Source organism: Oikopleura dioica, chromosome XSR (assembly GCF_907165135.1).
Source record: "Oikopleura dioica chromosome XSR, OKI2018_I68_1.0, whole genome shotgun sequence".
NCBI classification, from domain to species: Eukaryota; Metazoa; Chordata; class Appendicularia; order Copelata; family Oikopleuridae; genus Oikopleura; species Oikopleura dioica.
Window position 1 is genome coordinate 11,741,159 of NC_137294.1, and position 14,057 is coordinate 11,755,215.

At 40.9% G+C, this 14,057-nt stretch overlaps 2 protein-coding genes across 2 annotated transcripts; one reads left to right on the plus strand and one right to left on the minus strand.

The window, feature by feature from the left end:
* Positions 1–3,334: 3,334 nt before the first annotated feature.
* On the minus strand, positions 3,335–7,122 carry LOC145709360 (galactose-3-O-sulfotransferase 2-like). The gene is made up of 4 exons (XM_081787041.1): positions 6,745–7,122; positions 4,173–4,768; positions 3,671–4,130; positions 3,335–3,625 (listed from the first exon to the last, which is right to left on the minus strand). The coding sequence occupies exons 2-4, from the start codon at positions 4,250–4,252 to the stop codon at positions 3,335–3,337; spliced, it is 831 nt and encodes a 276-aa protein (XP_081643167.1). The 5' UTR covers positions 4,253–4,768; positions 6,745–7,122.
* A 2,165-nt stretch (positions 7,123–9,287) lies between these two features.
* On the plus strand, positions 9,288–13,324 carry LOC145707918 (cilia- and flagella-associated protein 161-like). Its single transcript, XM_081785507.1, has 9 exons — positions 9,288–9,440; positions 9,507–9,568; positions 11,056–11,141; positions 11,354–11,462; positions 11,579–11,700; positions 11,743–11,819; positions 12,025–12,061; positions 12,687–13,181; positions 13,228–13,324. The coding sequence occupies exons 1-8, from the start codon at positions 9,409–9,411 to the stop codon at positions 12,780–12,782; spliced, it is 621 nt and encodes a 206-aa protein (XP_081641633.1). The 5' UTR covers positions 9,288–9,408; the 3' UTR covers positions 12,783–13,181; positions 13,228–13,324.
* The last annotated feature ends 733 nt before the right edge of the window (positions 13,325–14,057 follow it).

Here is a 14,057-nt window from a genome sequence, read left to right on the forward strand (position 1 = left end):
AATTACCAATTTCTAGCGCTGCGAAAGACATTCCAGAAGATAGGGCGCACTTCTGCGGGTTCGTTTCAATTTCAATTTCGATTGAATCTTAATCTCATCCTTTTTACTTAGCGGTTCGATAATCGGCAAACGGTGGATTGTTACGGCGGCGCACTGTATCACGGACACGTCGCTTTTCAATTTCAACTTCCAGGCAAGCAATTTTCTGCTTTGATTATTTTCCAGGTCAAGAGAGTGGTTTTTAGAAGAGAAAAAACATAAACGCGTCCCAGTAGCTTATCTGCTTGACTTGCAAAACAGCGAAAAATAAATAATTACGTGCTCCCACAAAATACAAAATGTAGAAAATACATTTTTTTCTAAAAACTTTTTCAAAAAATATTTTTAAAAGAAAAAAATTTTTGGTTCTATTAATAAAAAATTACGTAGTGATACCCTTATTTTTAAGAGCTACAAAGCTGAATAATCTCACAAAATTTTACGAAGAGAGACCCTTATTTTATCGTTCAAAAATGCAACTTAGGTCTTTATTTTGTTTGTCTTTGAAAAAAATATTAAAACTAAGGGGGTAGACAGCTATGAACCCAATTTTTGTGCAGATTTATCTTTGAGAGGGACACCCTTATTGTCCCACTAAATTGATTTGAGATGACAAGCTGAGCGACTAGTTTTCTTTTGTTTTGTCTTAATAAGGTTGTAACTATGGTTTATCTCGAAGAGAAATGTTCTCGAAAATTGCAATAATCGCTGTCTACCCCCTTAATTTTACCTTTTCTTCTCTAAGAAAAACAAAGTTTATTGCCGAGTTGCATTTTAGCGAGATAAAATAAGGGTGTCTCTTCGTTAAATGATTACAAATGGTATCTCTTCTGGAGAAGCTTTTTCTAAATTATCAACTGAATAAATTTCTTACTTCAGAAATTCCGCAACAACAAAGCGGCTTATTTGAGGAATTATGTGGAGAAAATTTTTGTGCGTGTTGGAACACATCTCGGGTATGGCCAGGCGCGGGGCTGATTTATTTCTTTTCTCGCTACACCAGCCAAGTATGCATATATTTATGAAAGAAAAGAGCCCGCGAATGAGCAGAATCCGTATTCGTCCGTTTTTGATGGAACGAAAAATGTGAATATCTCGGACGTGGTGGTCAAGGCCGAATTCTGCGGCTGGAAGAGCTCCGGAAACATAAAGCGCTGTATGGAAGTAAAAACGCGTAATTTTGAATAAGCAAGTTGACCAAGTTGCTTTCAGCGATCGCGAGCTGACGATATTGCGCCTGGGCTCGGCGACCTGTGTAAGAACCTGAGTCAGGGTCTGGAAGATCTCTAATGAAACGCCATACCCTGACTCAGGTTTTCCACACAGGTTGCCGAACCCAGCATCGCGCTCATTCGCCTCGCCGAAGAGATCGAATTCGACGAAAATACTCAACCCATCTGCCTCTCGCGAACTCATCAATCCGCCCTTTTTCCGCCCGGATCGTGTTGTACAATCGTCGGCTGGGGTTTGACGGGCAACACGAATACGTGGAATCCGGCGGCGGCGAAGATGCTTCAAAAGGCTTCGATTCCTATCCAAAGCTGGGCTCGGCAACCTGTGGATAAACCTGAGTCAGGGCCCTGAAATAACTCTGACTCAGGTTTCTACACAGGTTGCCGAGCCGAGATCCAAAGGCAGCGCGTTTTTTTTCATCCAAAACTTTCCCATCACGGCGAAAAGCGCTATTTCTCAAGCTGAGATCCTTTGTTCTATTTAAAAAACGCGCTCGACCGTGAAAAACTTTGCCAGCGCTTACAAGGCTGGACGGAAAAGGGAATGGTTTGCGCGGGCATGGGCGCTCAGGATACCTGTAGTGGCGATTCTGGCGGCCCACTGAGCTGCTCTGCTTTTATTTCCGGTAAGAAAAGCGCTCGTTTCCTCCTTGTTTTCAAATCCTTGTTTCTTGTTTAGAAAATTCAACTACACGCACTTGGTTCCTCCGCGGAGTCACCAGCTTTGGCGACGCGCATTGTGGCTCGGGAAATCCAGTTAAGGTTTTATTTTCTAGCTTCTTTCTCAATTTCAATGATGATCAATGATGATCATATGTATTTTTGATAATTAAAAATTGATTGAAAAACCAACTAAAAGCTGCCTATGCTGATGTTGACGAGTACACCGAATGGATTACCGAGCAGATTTACAGAGGTAGGCTACAGTGAGCTTGAAAACCTGTGTAGAAACCTGAGTCAGGGTCCAGAAAGAGCTTTCATAAAAGCCGCGTAGCGGCTATTTTCCTAAGGAAGCCGCAAAGGAGCTTTGTCAAAAATACCATCTTAGTCGGGGTTTTTGACCCTGACTCAGGTTTCTACACAGGTTGCCCAGCCCGGACAGTAAGATAACCGTTTCAATCAAACTTTTCTTTTTTAGTGGAAAATGAAAAAATGGAATCAGATCCGAATTACTGAAGAATCTTTTTATGTCCTCTGAAAATTTGAAATTATCGAAAAAATCATTGTTTGTATAGTTTTATTGAATAGATAAAGACTGTCTAAAAAGAGGAGCAGCGTAAGCAGTTGAACAATATATTGCATATATTATGTCACAGGCTTAGAAATTTTTTTAAATATTTTCACAAAAAAAAAGAATGTACAGGAAAGGGTCTCGAAAATAGATAGATTGAATGATATATGTTTTTACCTATATCATATTTTAAATAACAGAAAGTGGTCTTTTTTCACTACTGGTAGTACGTAGAAAAATTTGCACCAATTTTTTATTGAAAAGAAAATCGAAAAATTAGCGCGAGTTTTTTTTTATTATTTTTTAATTGAATTCATTGTAGCAACTTTTAATTGAAAAAATTTTAATATTAGGATTGGGGTTTTAATTGCGCTGCATAAGTTTGCGTTGTCGACTTTGAAGATCTCTCAGAAATTTGTAACGAATCAGGGCAACTCGCTGGCAGTGGTGGTCTTCACGCATTTCTTCCAAAAAAACAGGCACCGGGTTTCCATCTTCAATCGGTTTTTTGAAAAGTTCAAAAGAGAACGACAAGAAGTGCGCCTGAGCTGTCAAAAACCGATGCCTTGATCGTCCCAGTCTTCTATGCACCGCTGGACAATTTTATCCGCATTGCTGAAGATCTGGTTCTTGATGACGTTGACCCGGGCGCGACCGATAACGTCGATCGAGTTCCAAAACGATTCTTGGAAGGTTTCGTAAAGTAAAACATCGCCCTTGTTTAAATTTCTGAAAAGCGGATTTTCCAAATCTTCATTTTTGAGTCAATAAAAAGAAAGCGACAAAATAAGCGACAAGATTTTTAATGCAAATTTGTCGCATTTTTGTCGCTTCACCAAAAAAACGACGTTTTTGAAAATCCGTGTCTGATTTTTTCCACAATTTCGTCGCTGAGCCCGACATCCTCGTAGCTCCGCACAGTTTGCGGCCTCCTGATCGCCGCCGCCAAGTAGACGACATCCCGAACCGTCCAGCAGAGTTTGTGTTTCAGCATCGCCAACGACTCTTCAAAGAACTCGTCGAGCAGCATCACGTGGAATTGCGACTCGGTGCTTTTGATCATCGCCTGGTACAGATTGTCTACTTGCCGGAATTCTGTGCTTTCGAAGCCGAGGACAAATAGCTGAATTATGATAATAGTGTTTTTTTTCTTTTCAAGACGACTAACCTGCGGATTAACAAGGTGAATAAGCGGCTCGATCCCGTGCTTCATTTTCGCATTCGCCTTTCGGATTCCTTTTCCCTTGAGCATTTGCGCGTCGAGATACATCTTCCTGGGGTCCTTGAGGTATTCGTCCGTGTCGTTGAGGAAGGTGCTCATCGCTTCGAAGCGAGAGAGGCCTTTAAGCTTCTCCTTCATCGCCCAGTGATCCTCGTACTTGACCCAGGCGTCGTAGAACTTCAAAACCGGATCTTGAAGCAGCGAAATGAAAATCGTGTCGCCAGGCATGATTTCGTAGATTTTTACCGCGTCGAAAACCATTTCGTGGAAAATGATGTCAAAGTGGTAGTCTTCGTTGTTGTCGGTCAAGCCAATCACCGTGCTGATATTGCCCGAGCTCGAAAGCGGGTTGAACGAGTGACCCAGCCCGTTTCGCCACTCGTTGTTTCCAGTCGGCAAAGCGAAGCTAAAACAAGGTTGAACGAAAAAAGAGGGAAAACGAACTTGCCTTAAATTATTCTTCATTCCATATTGCGCGAATAATCGTTGGAAACATCTCGTGTTCGAGGCATCTACCGTTGTGTCCATCGGCAAGAAGGCGATGTGGCTTTTTGGTGGGCTCGATTTTTTTGCAATCAAGGAGGACTCCTGTTAATTTGGAGGTAAAAACAAGCATTTTCACAAAAAAAACGAGGACGTATTAAAATAAAATAAGGGTGTCACTTCACTATTTTTAGGAGAATTTTCGGAACGACGATGGCAACCCCGTTAACCTGTCTATTTTCTAAAGAAAAAAAGAAAAACAAGCAATTAAATTTTAGACAGTTGAACTCGATCGTGTTCATTCTACCGCAAAAGCCTTCTCCAAAATACTGTGATGCTGTATATTGTACGCATAAACTCGGCTCAGAAATAATCGCTCGCTTCCTCCAAAAACAATATCGTAATTGACTTCTCAGCCGCGTAAGTAGCCCTTCCTGACGGGGAGACACTTTGGGCGCTTTCCTTCTACTACGTCGGAATCGAAGATTTCCCCCAAGCCCGGCTTCACCAAATTAGCTGCTGCTGCGAAGGAGCGTTCTTCTTCGAGACTCTGGTCCACCACTGAAAGCAAACTTTGAGTTAACTTCAAGGCTACGAACTGGCCTTGGCTGAATAGAAAACAGGGTTTCTGAGTCAGGGTTCTGAAGGAAGCCGGACAGAAAGCCGCGGAGCCTGAGTCAGGTTTTCTACAAGACTGAGCTCGGCAACCTGTGTAGAAAACCTGACTCGGGGTCCTCAAAACGCTTTAATGAAAATCTGCCGTCAGTGATGATTGACGTATTCGCCTGTAACGAGATCCCATGCTACAGTAATCTATTTTTGGCGCTGATCGAGAAGAGAGCGAATGTCGATCGCGTGAATTTTTGATTTGAAGTATTAGCGAGAAGAGGTGGCTCAAAATGGATTTCCAGTGGCGCTTGCTGCAGATTACCATGTCGATCTGACACTTACTGTATATATCTTTTGATTAATCATTAATTGCGGCTTTCATAAAAGCCACTGCAGCGCTACTGCATTTTCAGTCACGACGAAAGCGCATTTTTCGCGAATATTTAATTCGATTATAAACGGGAAAAGAAAAAGGAAATTTGACGAAAATGAGATTCTTTTTTGAGGCGTTAGGGATCATTACGCTTTTCATATTCCCAACTACTCATGGTCAGCCGTTTTCTTATACGAATCCATGGAACAACAACAATTTTCCTCGGTAAGCGACTAATTCTTGCGGAGAGAGAGGTCATCCTTAGACCCCCCCCCCTGCTTAGGCCTTAGTTGGGGGGTCCTTGTGGGGGGGGGGGGGGGGCTGAGCCCCTGGGTTAGGGTTAGGGGCAGCTCGAAGGATAACCCTCTTCTACCCTTACTAAGGTCCCAATTTTTGTCATATTCTTCAGTAAGGTGAAGTTGACCTAGGTCTTATAGTGAGCTTATTCTGTAGAAATTCATTCCTTATTGAGGGTAGACTACAGAATAAGCTCATTTTAAGACCAGTTAGAATAGAATTTTCATTTTTGCGACGTCTCCGAATCCCGAAATTCAACATTCATGGTCTTGAAATGACCAAGGTCAGTTCAGATTGAACTCTTTTTGACCTAGCCATCGTTAGTAGAGACGGCAAGTTCATTTTGATCAGACCTTTGTCATTTCAAGACCATCAATGTTGAATTTCAGGATTTGAAAAACTCGGAAAAATATGAAAATTAAGTCCAGGACTTGTTGGTCTTAAAATGAAATTATTCTGAAATTCAATTCCTCACAGTTTGAACTGCGAAGAATAAACAGAAGAAGTTGAATATAAGACCCGGCCAATTTGACCCAATTATTATTCTGAAACTTTCAGAGCCGAAGAAAACCTGAGCCAAAATGAATATCGCCTGGAAAAGCGAATGCCACTGAATATGGAGGACATTTCTCACGGCTTCGAGGGCAATCAGTTCTTCCACGGCCCCTTTTGATTGATCCTTTTCCATTTTGTTTACGTATTATTATTGCGTTTTATATAACAAAAAATAAACAATTGTTAAGAAGCATTGTTCCGTCCAAGCTAAAAAAAAGCAAAATCATCGTATCTAATTATTTTTATGACTGTTACTATTAACGAGTCACTTTGACAACTTTAATTTTATAACAAACAAAGGCTTTTTTGTCAACAAGGGGGCCCCTTTTCCTTATTCTAGTTTTCCTATTCCATGCATCGGAAGAGGGTGAGCCTGTGTAGGAAACTGAGCTCGGCAACCTGTGTAAAAAACCGGAGTCAGGTTCTGAAGAGCTAAAATGAAAGCCGCCCAACGGCTTTTTTAAAAAACGAAGCCGCAAACCGACTTCGCGGCTTTTCATTTTAGCTCTCCAGAACCTGACTCAGGGTTTCTACACAGGTTGCTGAGCACAGGTAGGAAACCTTAGTCAGGGTTTGAAAGATCTGAAAGCCGCAAAGTTTCAATCGTTCAATCGCTGATGATTCAATAAATTCCAAAAATTCTAGCTTTCAATTCTTTTCTGTAAGTGAAAAATTTCCAAGACCGTAGATTGTTTTTGCTTACCAATATAAAAAATGAGCATGAAGAAGCTCGAAATGCAGAAGACAATGAAGATGAGTTGATTCCTCACATGAGCTTCCATTTTTTTCTTTTCTTTTTTCAATAACCATCAAAAAGGCTATTTTCTCCGAAGTTTCGCCAGAGACGTTATCATTTGCGTTTTCACTCTTTGGCGCAAGTTTTTCGTTCTTCTTTCTTTTCTCTCTGCTCCGAAAAAGTAATTCAGGGAATTCGGGAATTGAAAAAACGCTTTGAATGGCCAGGCCAGACTCCTTAAGTTTTATTGTTATGAGAAGTTGAAAAGGCTGGAGCCAAAACGCGGTGTTAATTCTGAATCGATCTGCCCCGCGGCGAATTCACCAAAACCTTCTGGTACTCTGCGCTGGTATTTTACTCCGAAAATTATACTCGCTAATTAAGACCATCCCCAATTGCCAATTTCTAATCAAGCTGCTTTTCTAAATGTCTGGAATAAGGGTATACCATGCTCTAAGATTCATACACTGAAGTTTACTCCAGAGTTGCAAATTTGCTGAGCTGAGTGAGCTGAGCTCAGCTCAGCTCACTTATTTTCGAAAATGAATTTATCTGCTCAGCTCAGCTCAGCTCAGACAATAATCACTCATCACAGCTCCGCTGAGCTCAATTATTCTCGAACATGATCTGTTCTGCTCAGCTCAGCTCAGCTCAGCTCTAATTAGGGTCTGCTCAGCTCAGCTCGGCTCAACTACCTTAAAAAAAGGTCTGCTCAGCTCAGCTCAACGACCTCTGAAAATAGCCAGCTCAGCTCAGAGAATTTCTCACTCAGGGCAGCTCAGCTCAGCTCAGCGAAAATAAAGCCAAATTTGCAACTCTGGTTTACTCCACGAAGTGGCTAAGCTAGAATATGTTATTTTTCGAATCGAAATTGAAATTTAGGCGAAGTTTGATTGATTCACTTTCTATTCAAATGTTTTTCAGTGTAAGTGGCAGGGAAATGATCGGCCCATTTTTCGTGCTAAATCTTCTCCATCTGAAGAATCATCGGCGAATTGAATGTTGTCCCTGAAAAATAAATTAAACGTGAAAAAGCGCAAATTACTTACGAATCAGTTTTTTCGCGCCGGGGACGTCCAGCAAATCGATCACGAAAAGGCGCACTAGAATAGTTTTTATCAACTCAGATCAGTCAAGAAGGCTCCTTACCGGTTTCTGTCTGGGTTGACCAGTGCGTCGCATTCCATTTGCTCTTTTCGAACTGCCAGCATTTTGCTGGCAACATCGCAGGATATGTCGCTGGTAACGGTAAGCTAAAATATTATTTAGAGATCAAGTTATTCTGCATAGCTTACCTTGGATGACGTGGACACTGTGGATGGCTCCATAGCGTGGTGCACCCCCTCCATGTGGGACCGCCAGGCGCCAGCAGCAAGAATGTTCTCTCTGGGTAGGGGGCTTTCAAAAGGAAGACTGGTTTTCTGAATTTTAAAATTCAATAATAGAACTTTGTTCTAGAAGAAATTAAACTTTGAATTCACATTTTCTCTCACTTGAAAAGCTTATAATTTGATTAAGAATATCAAATTACTGTCAAGTGTTATTTTTTTGATTACCTAATAATACCGGCATGCATGACAGTCCTGTGTCTAGCAGTCTTGTGTCTAGTAGACCTGCTTGAAAATTCATACTCTTTTGATTCAATTATTGAAAGAAGAATTCTGCTCTAGAATGTATTTTATCGATTGATTTGGTGTTAACTTTATTGGAGAAGTTCAACAGTAGAAAATATCGAATGCAGTAAAAGTGACAGTAAAGCGTTTGATTTAGAGGCGAGAAGGTTTCTTCGTTTTTCGGATGGCATTTGGAGCTTTTCCCTTGTTTGGTTTCTTCGCTTTTGACTTGTTCTTCTTTGGTGCTTCGTCGTTCTTGATCTTTTCTGGGCTGGCGCTCTTCCGAGCGTTCTCTTTTCCAAAGAGCTTTTCCTTCTGCTCGTCAGACAGTGGCTTGGTCGGCTTGAGGGATCCCTTCTTGACGGTCTTCTGCTTCCGCTGTTTCTTATTTTCTTCCTGGAAAGGCGATTTCGAGGAAGGAAGGGGGACGGTAACCCATTCATCTCGAGGGAGTATCTTCATTTTTTCCGCGGTTTCTTGGTCGATCTTCATTTCCACTGGCCCTCGGCTCCGGCTCATGACCATTTTGCTGGCCCTTTCGGTTCCAACAGACTGGGAAAGAAGCGCGAGTTCGTAAAAATTCAAGTATCGGATCGAGTCGGTCATTTTTCTCGATGTTTTGGTCGTTTCTTTGTTTGATGGTTCCAGGAAATTGATTGCGCTTTTATTCGGAAAGTGGGGATAGGGAGCATGATTCAGGCAGGTGAGCTCAATTAGTAGAAGTTCAGATGCTAGAATCTAAAGCAGGAAGCGCTGATCAGCTGCTCCGCTCAGTTCAAAGAAGAGAGATCAATCGACAATTATGCTGATTGATCCCTAATTATCCCTACCCTCTGAACTCTTTTTCTGATCGTCAAATGGCTTGAAAGAGTATTCGGTGGAGGAGCAATAAAACAAGCTGTTAATTAATTTCCTTTCTCGCCAAATAGCAATTTCGTCACTATAGCAACGCGCAGTTTTTTCTTCTTTCTAGGCCCAAGCAGGCTACATCTCTATTTTTTATCAGAGAAGAGGAAAAATGGACCCTCGACCATTTATCAATGCTTATAGGCGCGGTTTATTTACTAGTTATTTTGTGCATAAATAGAAAAGACTCGATTTTGAACTGCGAAAAAGTGCGAAAACGCGCGTCGGAAATTGGAATGAAGATCTTTTCAGAATCGACGGAGAAAATCAAGGTAGATTATAAGCGCAAGGTTTCTCAAAAATAACAAAGCGAAACCCTTATTTTTCGATCAGAAGAAAGCTTAAACCTTTTTCTCGTTTCTCGATCGACGGCCTCTTTCTTTGCTAAAATCTACATTTTGGCAGGGCTAGAATTAGGACATCATGCCTGAATCACTCTAGATAGATAACCCTAACCCTAACCCTAGATTCCAGCCTCCCAAAGTTATCGCTATGTTAAGGACTCCCCCGTCAACAATTTTCCTCAAAAAATCGAAAATTACATAACAGCCATATTTTGGCTTTTTTGTGTGCGTGGAAGTTCAATTTATCATGAATACTTGTTTGGAGCATTTTTTGGCCAATAAAAATCTGAAATTTAAGCAAAATTGGGACTTTTTCGTCATTTTTCGTCGAAAAGTCCGATTTTCAAACGCGATTTTTAGGGTGATAGAGTCGAGATCTAACCCCCAAAAAATGAAGCCTCAAAATCGTTTTTTGACCTGTAGAATCCATTTCCGGGGTCAAAATTCCGAAAATAGATTTTTCGAAAATTGTTGACGGGGGGTCCTTAAGTTTTCAGAGAAGTATCTGAAAAAAAATAAAACTCGGGATATCTAACCCTAACCCTAACCTGGATGCCTTCGACCTTATGAGTTTTGAGCCGATTTTCGAACTTATTTTAACGAGAATGATACCCTTTTATTATTAAATTTTGACGTGACGAGCACTAGAGAGAAGAAAAAACCTCAATAACTTTGAATTTTATTGAGTAAGTAAGTTCCCCTATGACTAGAAAGAACCGCTTACATGATCACTATATTTTCGAAATTGGGAAAGAGGGAGATTAGCATGGCAATTTAATTCAGCTAATATTCAGCTGGAAAAAGAGATGATTTGAATAATCCGCCGAGGTCTGGTAAGCACGCCAGCACCAGGATTTGAATATCGCAATTCTCTCTCCTCAATTTTCTTCTTTTCCGCTCGAGTTGAACCCTGAGCGACGTGCAAAATGTGCCGGCTCTAGTTCTCTTGAACTCACCTCCTTGAAGCCGCTCTTTTTAGCTCATATAGCACACTGAACTCAACTTGGCCAGACACTTGTTTAGTCTTCCTTGTCTTCAACTGAAAGGTTCATCTATTTCAAAGAAAAACAAACTCTTGAGCAGCCGCCAGGCATCATCGGCCTTTTCTTCATAACTTATGAATCATAAGCAAGCGACACCCTTATTTAATTTCTTCAAAGAAAAGTTTGAACCAGAATTTTCGGCCAGAAAATGAAGTTCGGAAAAGATTTTTCGCAAAATTTTCTTTGAAAATCGCCATTTTGAAGAAGTTCTCGAACCCTAACCCTAACCTTAATACTATTACTTATTATTTATGAGGGCCTAATAAGCTCTTAAGAAAATGACATCAAATAGTAAAAAATGGCAGCTGATTAATTTTGAGAAATTTGAAATCTCTTCTATGTCTTCAAAGCGAAAATTAGACTATTTCCTAGACTACGAGCGACTAAAAGCTGCAGGCCAACTTCGAAACCAAATCGTCGAAAAGATCAGGAGCAGATTCTGTGCTCCTGTCAAAACTACAGGAAGGGAACTGAAGAAACGCCATATCTATTGATCTGAAAAAAACATTGAGCTTCTCAAAATTGGGAAGAGGAGTATTCATAAACTCTTTCCCACGACGACGGCGTAGTATAAAAACCTCGTGATCGCCATTTAGTACTTTTCATTAGTTATTAAAGGCCTCCATTTTTCATTTTTTTTTTCACTTTCAGTTTTGATGATTTCCTGAAAACAGGGCATGGCGATAAGCAATTGCGCTTTGGGGACATTGTTGAAATCAAGAACGACGCATTCGAGAGCACGGTTGCAGTTCACACTGATAACGACATAAGTTGGACAGGTATGACTGGGATTAAGGGTCTCAAGGGCAAAAAAACTCTGATTTCGTCCAGCATTTTTTTAACCCTAACCCTAACCATAGCGTCCTCGATTGTCGAGGAAATAAGAAATTTTCAGTTTCTGCTTGCTCAAAATCGGTACCGTCGAAAAGAACATGTTACCGGGTGGTCCCATGCGCTGAATCATCGGAAGATTCTACCGGAAAATCAGTATTTTACGGGCAGCCTTTTTCTTTACAGGTTAGTTAACTTTTTAACTAATCCCTAATTTGTTCTTTTTAGAGCTGTGTGGAGCCGGGCTGGTTCCTAGCCTCGGACAGTATCGAGAAATTACAGTCACTGAGCAACATCGCTTACGGAAGGAAAGGCATTTGATAAAGACATAAATGAAATATTGAGTGGTTGAGTTTTGAGATCGTTTCGAAATGGATTTAGTGGATAAAAGTAGCAGTAAAGCTTTGGCAAACGGTGTTCTGCCAGAATAGTTCGATTTTCGCAATTCGGCTAACATAAAATACTCGCGGAGGACAGTTTTTATGCTTTGCCGTTCTTAAAATGCTTTTAAAGAAATCGAGTTTTCCTGCTCAAGTCTCAGTCCAAGGTGAATTCAATCAATCTAATCAAGAGCCAAATTTTTATATTATTCTCCCGAGGGGTTAGAGTTAGGGTTAGGAATCTTAACTTTGGATTATAGAAGAAGAATTCTAGGGTTTGGGTGAGGGCCAAAAATGAGGGGCAGAAGCAAGAAAAAGAAGTGATTTTCTGGATCTAGGTTTTGATTGGCCAGGAGGCCAAATACGGCAAGCTTATTGGTCTTTCAAAAACGCACTTCTTTTTCTTGGATTGTGCCCTAATTAGGGGGCTCTACTAGTTCGTTTTTCACCAAAAGTCAACTTTTTTCCGAGCTTTCGAAATTGCATCATCGTAAAATAATTAATTCCAAAATTTGAGAAAACTACCACTTTTTTTGCCTTCTATGCGCTAACCAGTTAATATCTTAACCCAACAATAATTACAGTAATTGCCAGTTGATCATCAATCAGATCGGTGAATACGGTAGTTTCAAGTCTAGTTGACAAGTAGAAAATAGAACCGGCTTTTACGACGATTAATTCTGATTTTTTACCGTAGGTTAGTTAGATGCGCCGTTGTGAAAGGATCGTGTAAGAGGGGGAGAATGAAGATTCATTTCGAAAATCTACGAAATTGAAACAATTCAATTTTAGGCAACAATGTGGAGCGTGACTGCTTGGGATCCACGGACGCGGCCGGAGTTTGAGGACACGCCAGTTTTGCAGGAACTGTTTACTGAAGATGAATAGGCGGCTCTAGCTTCTTTTTTCAAAAAGGGAAAATGACGCAAATGATTGGGTTATTTTTAGCATTCTAGCGTTTTTAATCGATTCACAGCTCGTGAATCACGGGTCTTAATTTCCCCTCATCATCATCGTTAGTAATGATTCTTAACTCCTTCGCAGATATCAGCAAATTTGTTGGCAGATAAACTTTGATAGAGCACCCTTAGAAAACGCTGCCAACAAATCGGTCGATGTGCGCGAAGGGGTTAAGCGGAAACACATCCTTAATAAGCGTCTCAATAAGATAGATCCTTAAGAAAACCGTGATTGACACCCGCTTTAATTAAGACCGTATCTAATCATCTTTCGTAAACGGCTCGGCAGAACACCACCAGCGTCTTGGTCCACCACAGTACCGGCCAAGTAAAAGCATCAACTTTTCCCCGTTTCGGTAAATTTCCATTTCAAGGCGCTGTGCTGCGAGGACTCGTCCAAAGTCGGCTTCTTCGGACGTGAGAAGGAAGTCTGCTGCTCGACACGGCTCACTCCCTTCAGATTCAACTCAGCTAGGGGTTGACGAAATTTGCGTTTTTGACATTTTGGATTGTTGAAATTTTGAAACTTGAAAATGAACCCCGAAAAACAGAAGCAAATGCGTTTTCTCTCGTCGCTGAAAATTTAAATGAAGAATCAAATTCTGAAAAAGCTCTAGAATAAATCTTTATAAACCAGCTTCAATCGTTGTTGTCAAGACTTGGCAATCTATGTGGAAATCTTTAGTAAGGATTTTGAAAAGTTACGCACTTTTTGTTTGAGCTCTTCAAGACTCTGACTCGGGCTCTCAACGAAAATAAGGGCGTCACTCAACACTGGGAAACGCAAGCCCTGACCTGTGAAGAACGCCTGAGTCAGGGTCAAGAAGAGACCCTTCAAGACCTAGACTCAGGCTTTCTTCACAGGTCAGAGCTCTCTTTTCCCGGTTTTGAGCGACGCCCTTATTCTCTTTGAATTACCTGTGTGATTGTTTTCTCACCCATACAGTCAGCTTTTCCTTTCCCTTTTTGCCTTATGAAAGCAGAAAAACTTCTCAACTGCGCATTGACTTTTTCCTTTCAAACCGTTTTGAGCAGATTCTCCTCCTTTTCTGCTGAAAAATCTGAAAAGAAATCAAAGAGAAATTAGAATTTTTCTTTCGGTTGATTAAAAAGAATAGTGTTACTTTGTTGACAAAGACAGATATTCTCCTAGAATGACCATGAACCATTTTTACGAACCCGTCGTCGCTTTCTGAGTAATTTC

Excerpts from the sequence above, each read along its gene's own strand:
- LOC145709360 (XM_081787041.1), bottom strand. The coding sequence starts at position 4,252 with ATGGACACAACGGTAGATGCCTCGAACACGAGATGTTTCCAACGATTA. Across the intron at positions 4,131-4,172 it reads GGAATGAAGAATAATTTAAG|CTTCGCTTTGCCGACTGGAA; the intron begins GCAAGTTCGTTT and ends ACCTTGTTTTAG. Across the intron at positions 3,626-3,670 it reads TTCACCTTGTTAATCCGCAG|CTATTTGTCCTCGGCTTCGA; the intron begins GTTAGTCGTCTT and ends ATCATAATTCAG.
- LOC145707918 (XM_081785507.1), top strand. The coding sequence starts at position 9,409 with ATGGACCCTCGACCATTTATCAATGCTTATAG. Across the intron at positions 9,441-9,506 it reads CCATTTATCAATGCTTATAG|TGCGAAAACGCGCGTCGGAA; the intron begins GCGCGGTTTATT and ends ACTGCGAAAAAG. Across the intron at positions 9,569-11,055 it reads AATCGACGGAGAAAATCAAG|ACTACGAGCGACTAAAAGCT; the intron begins GTAGATTATAAG and ends ACTATTTCCTAG.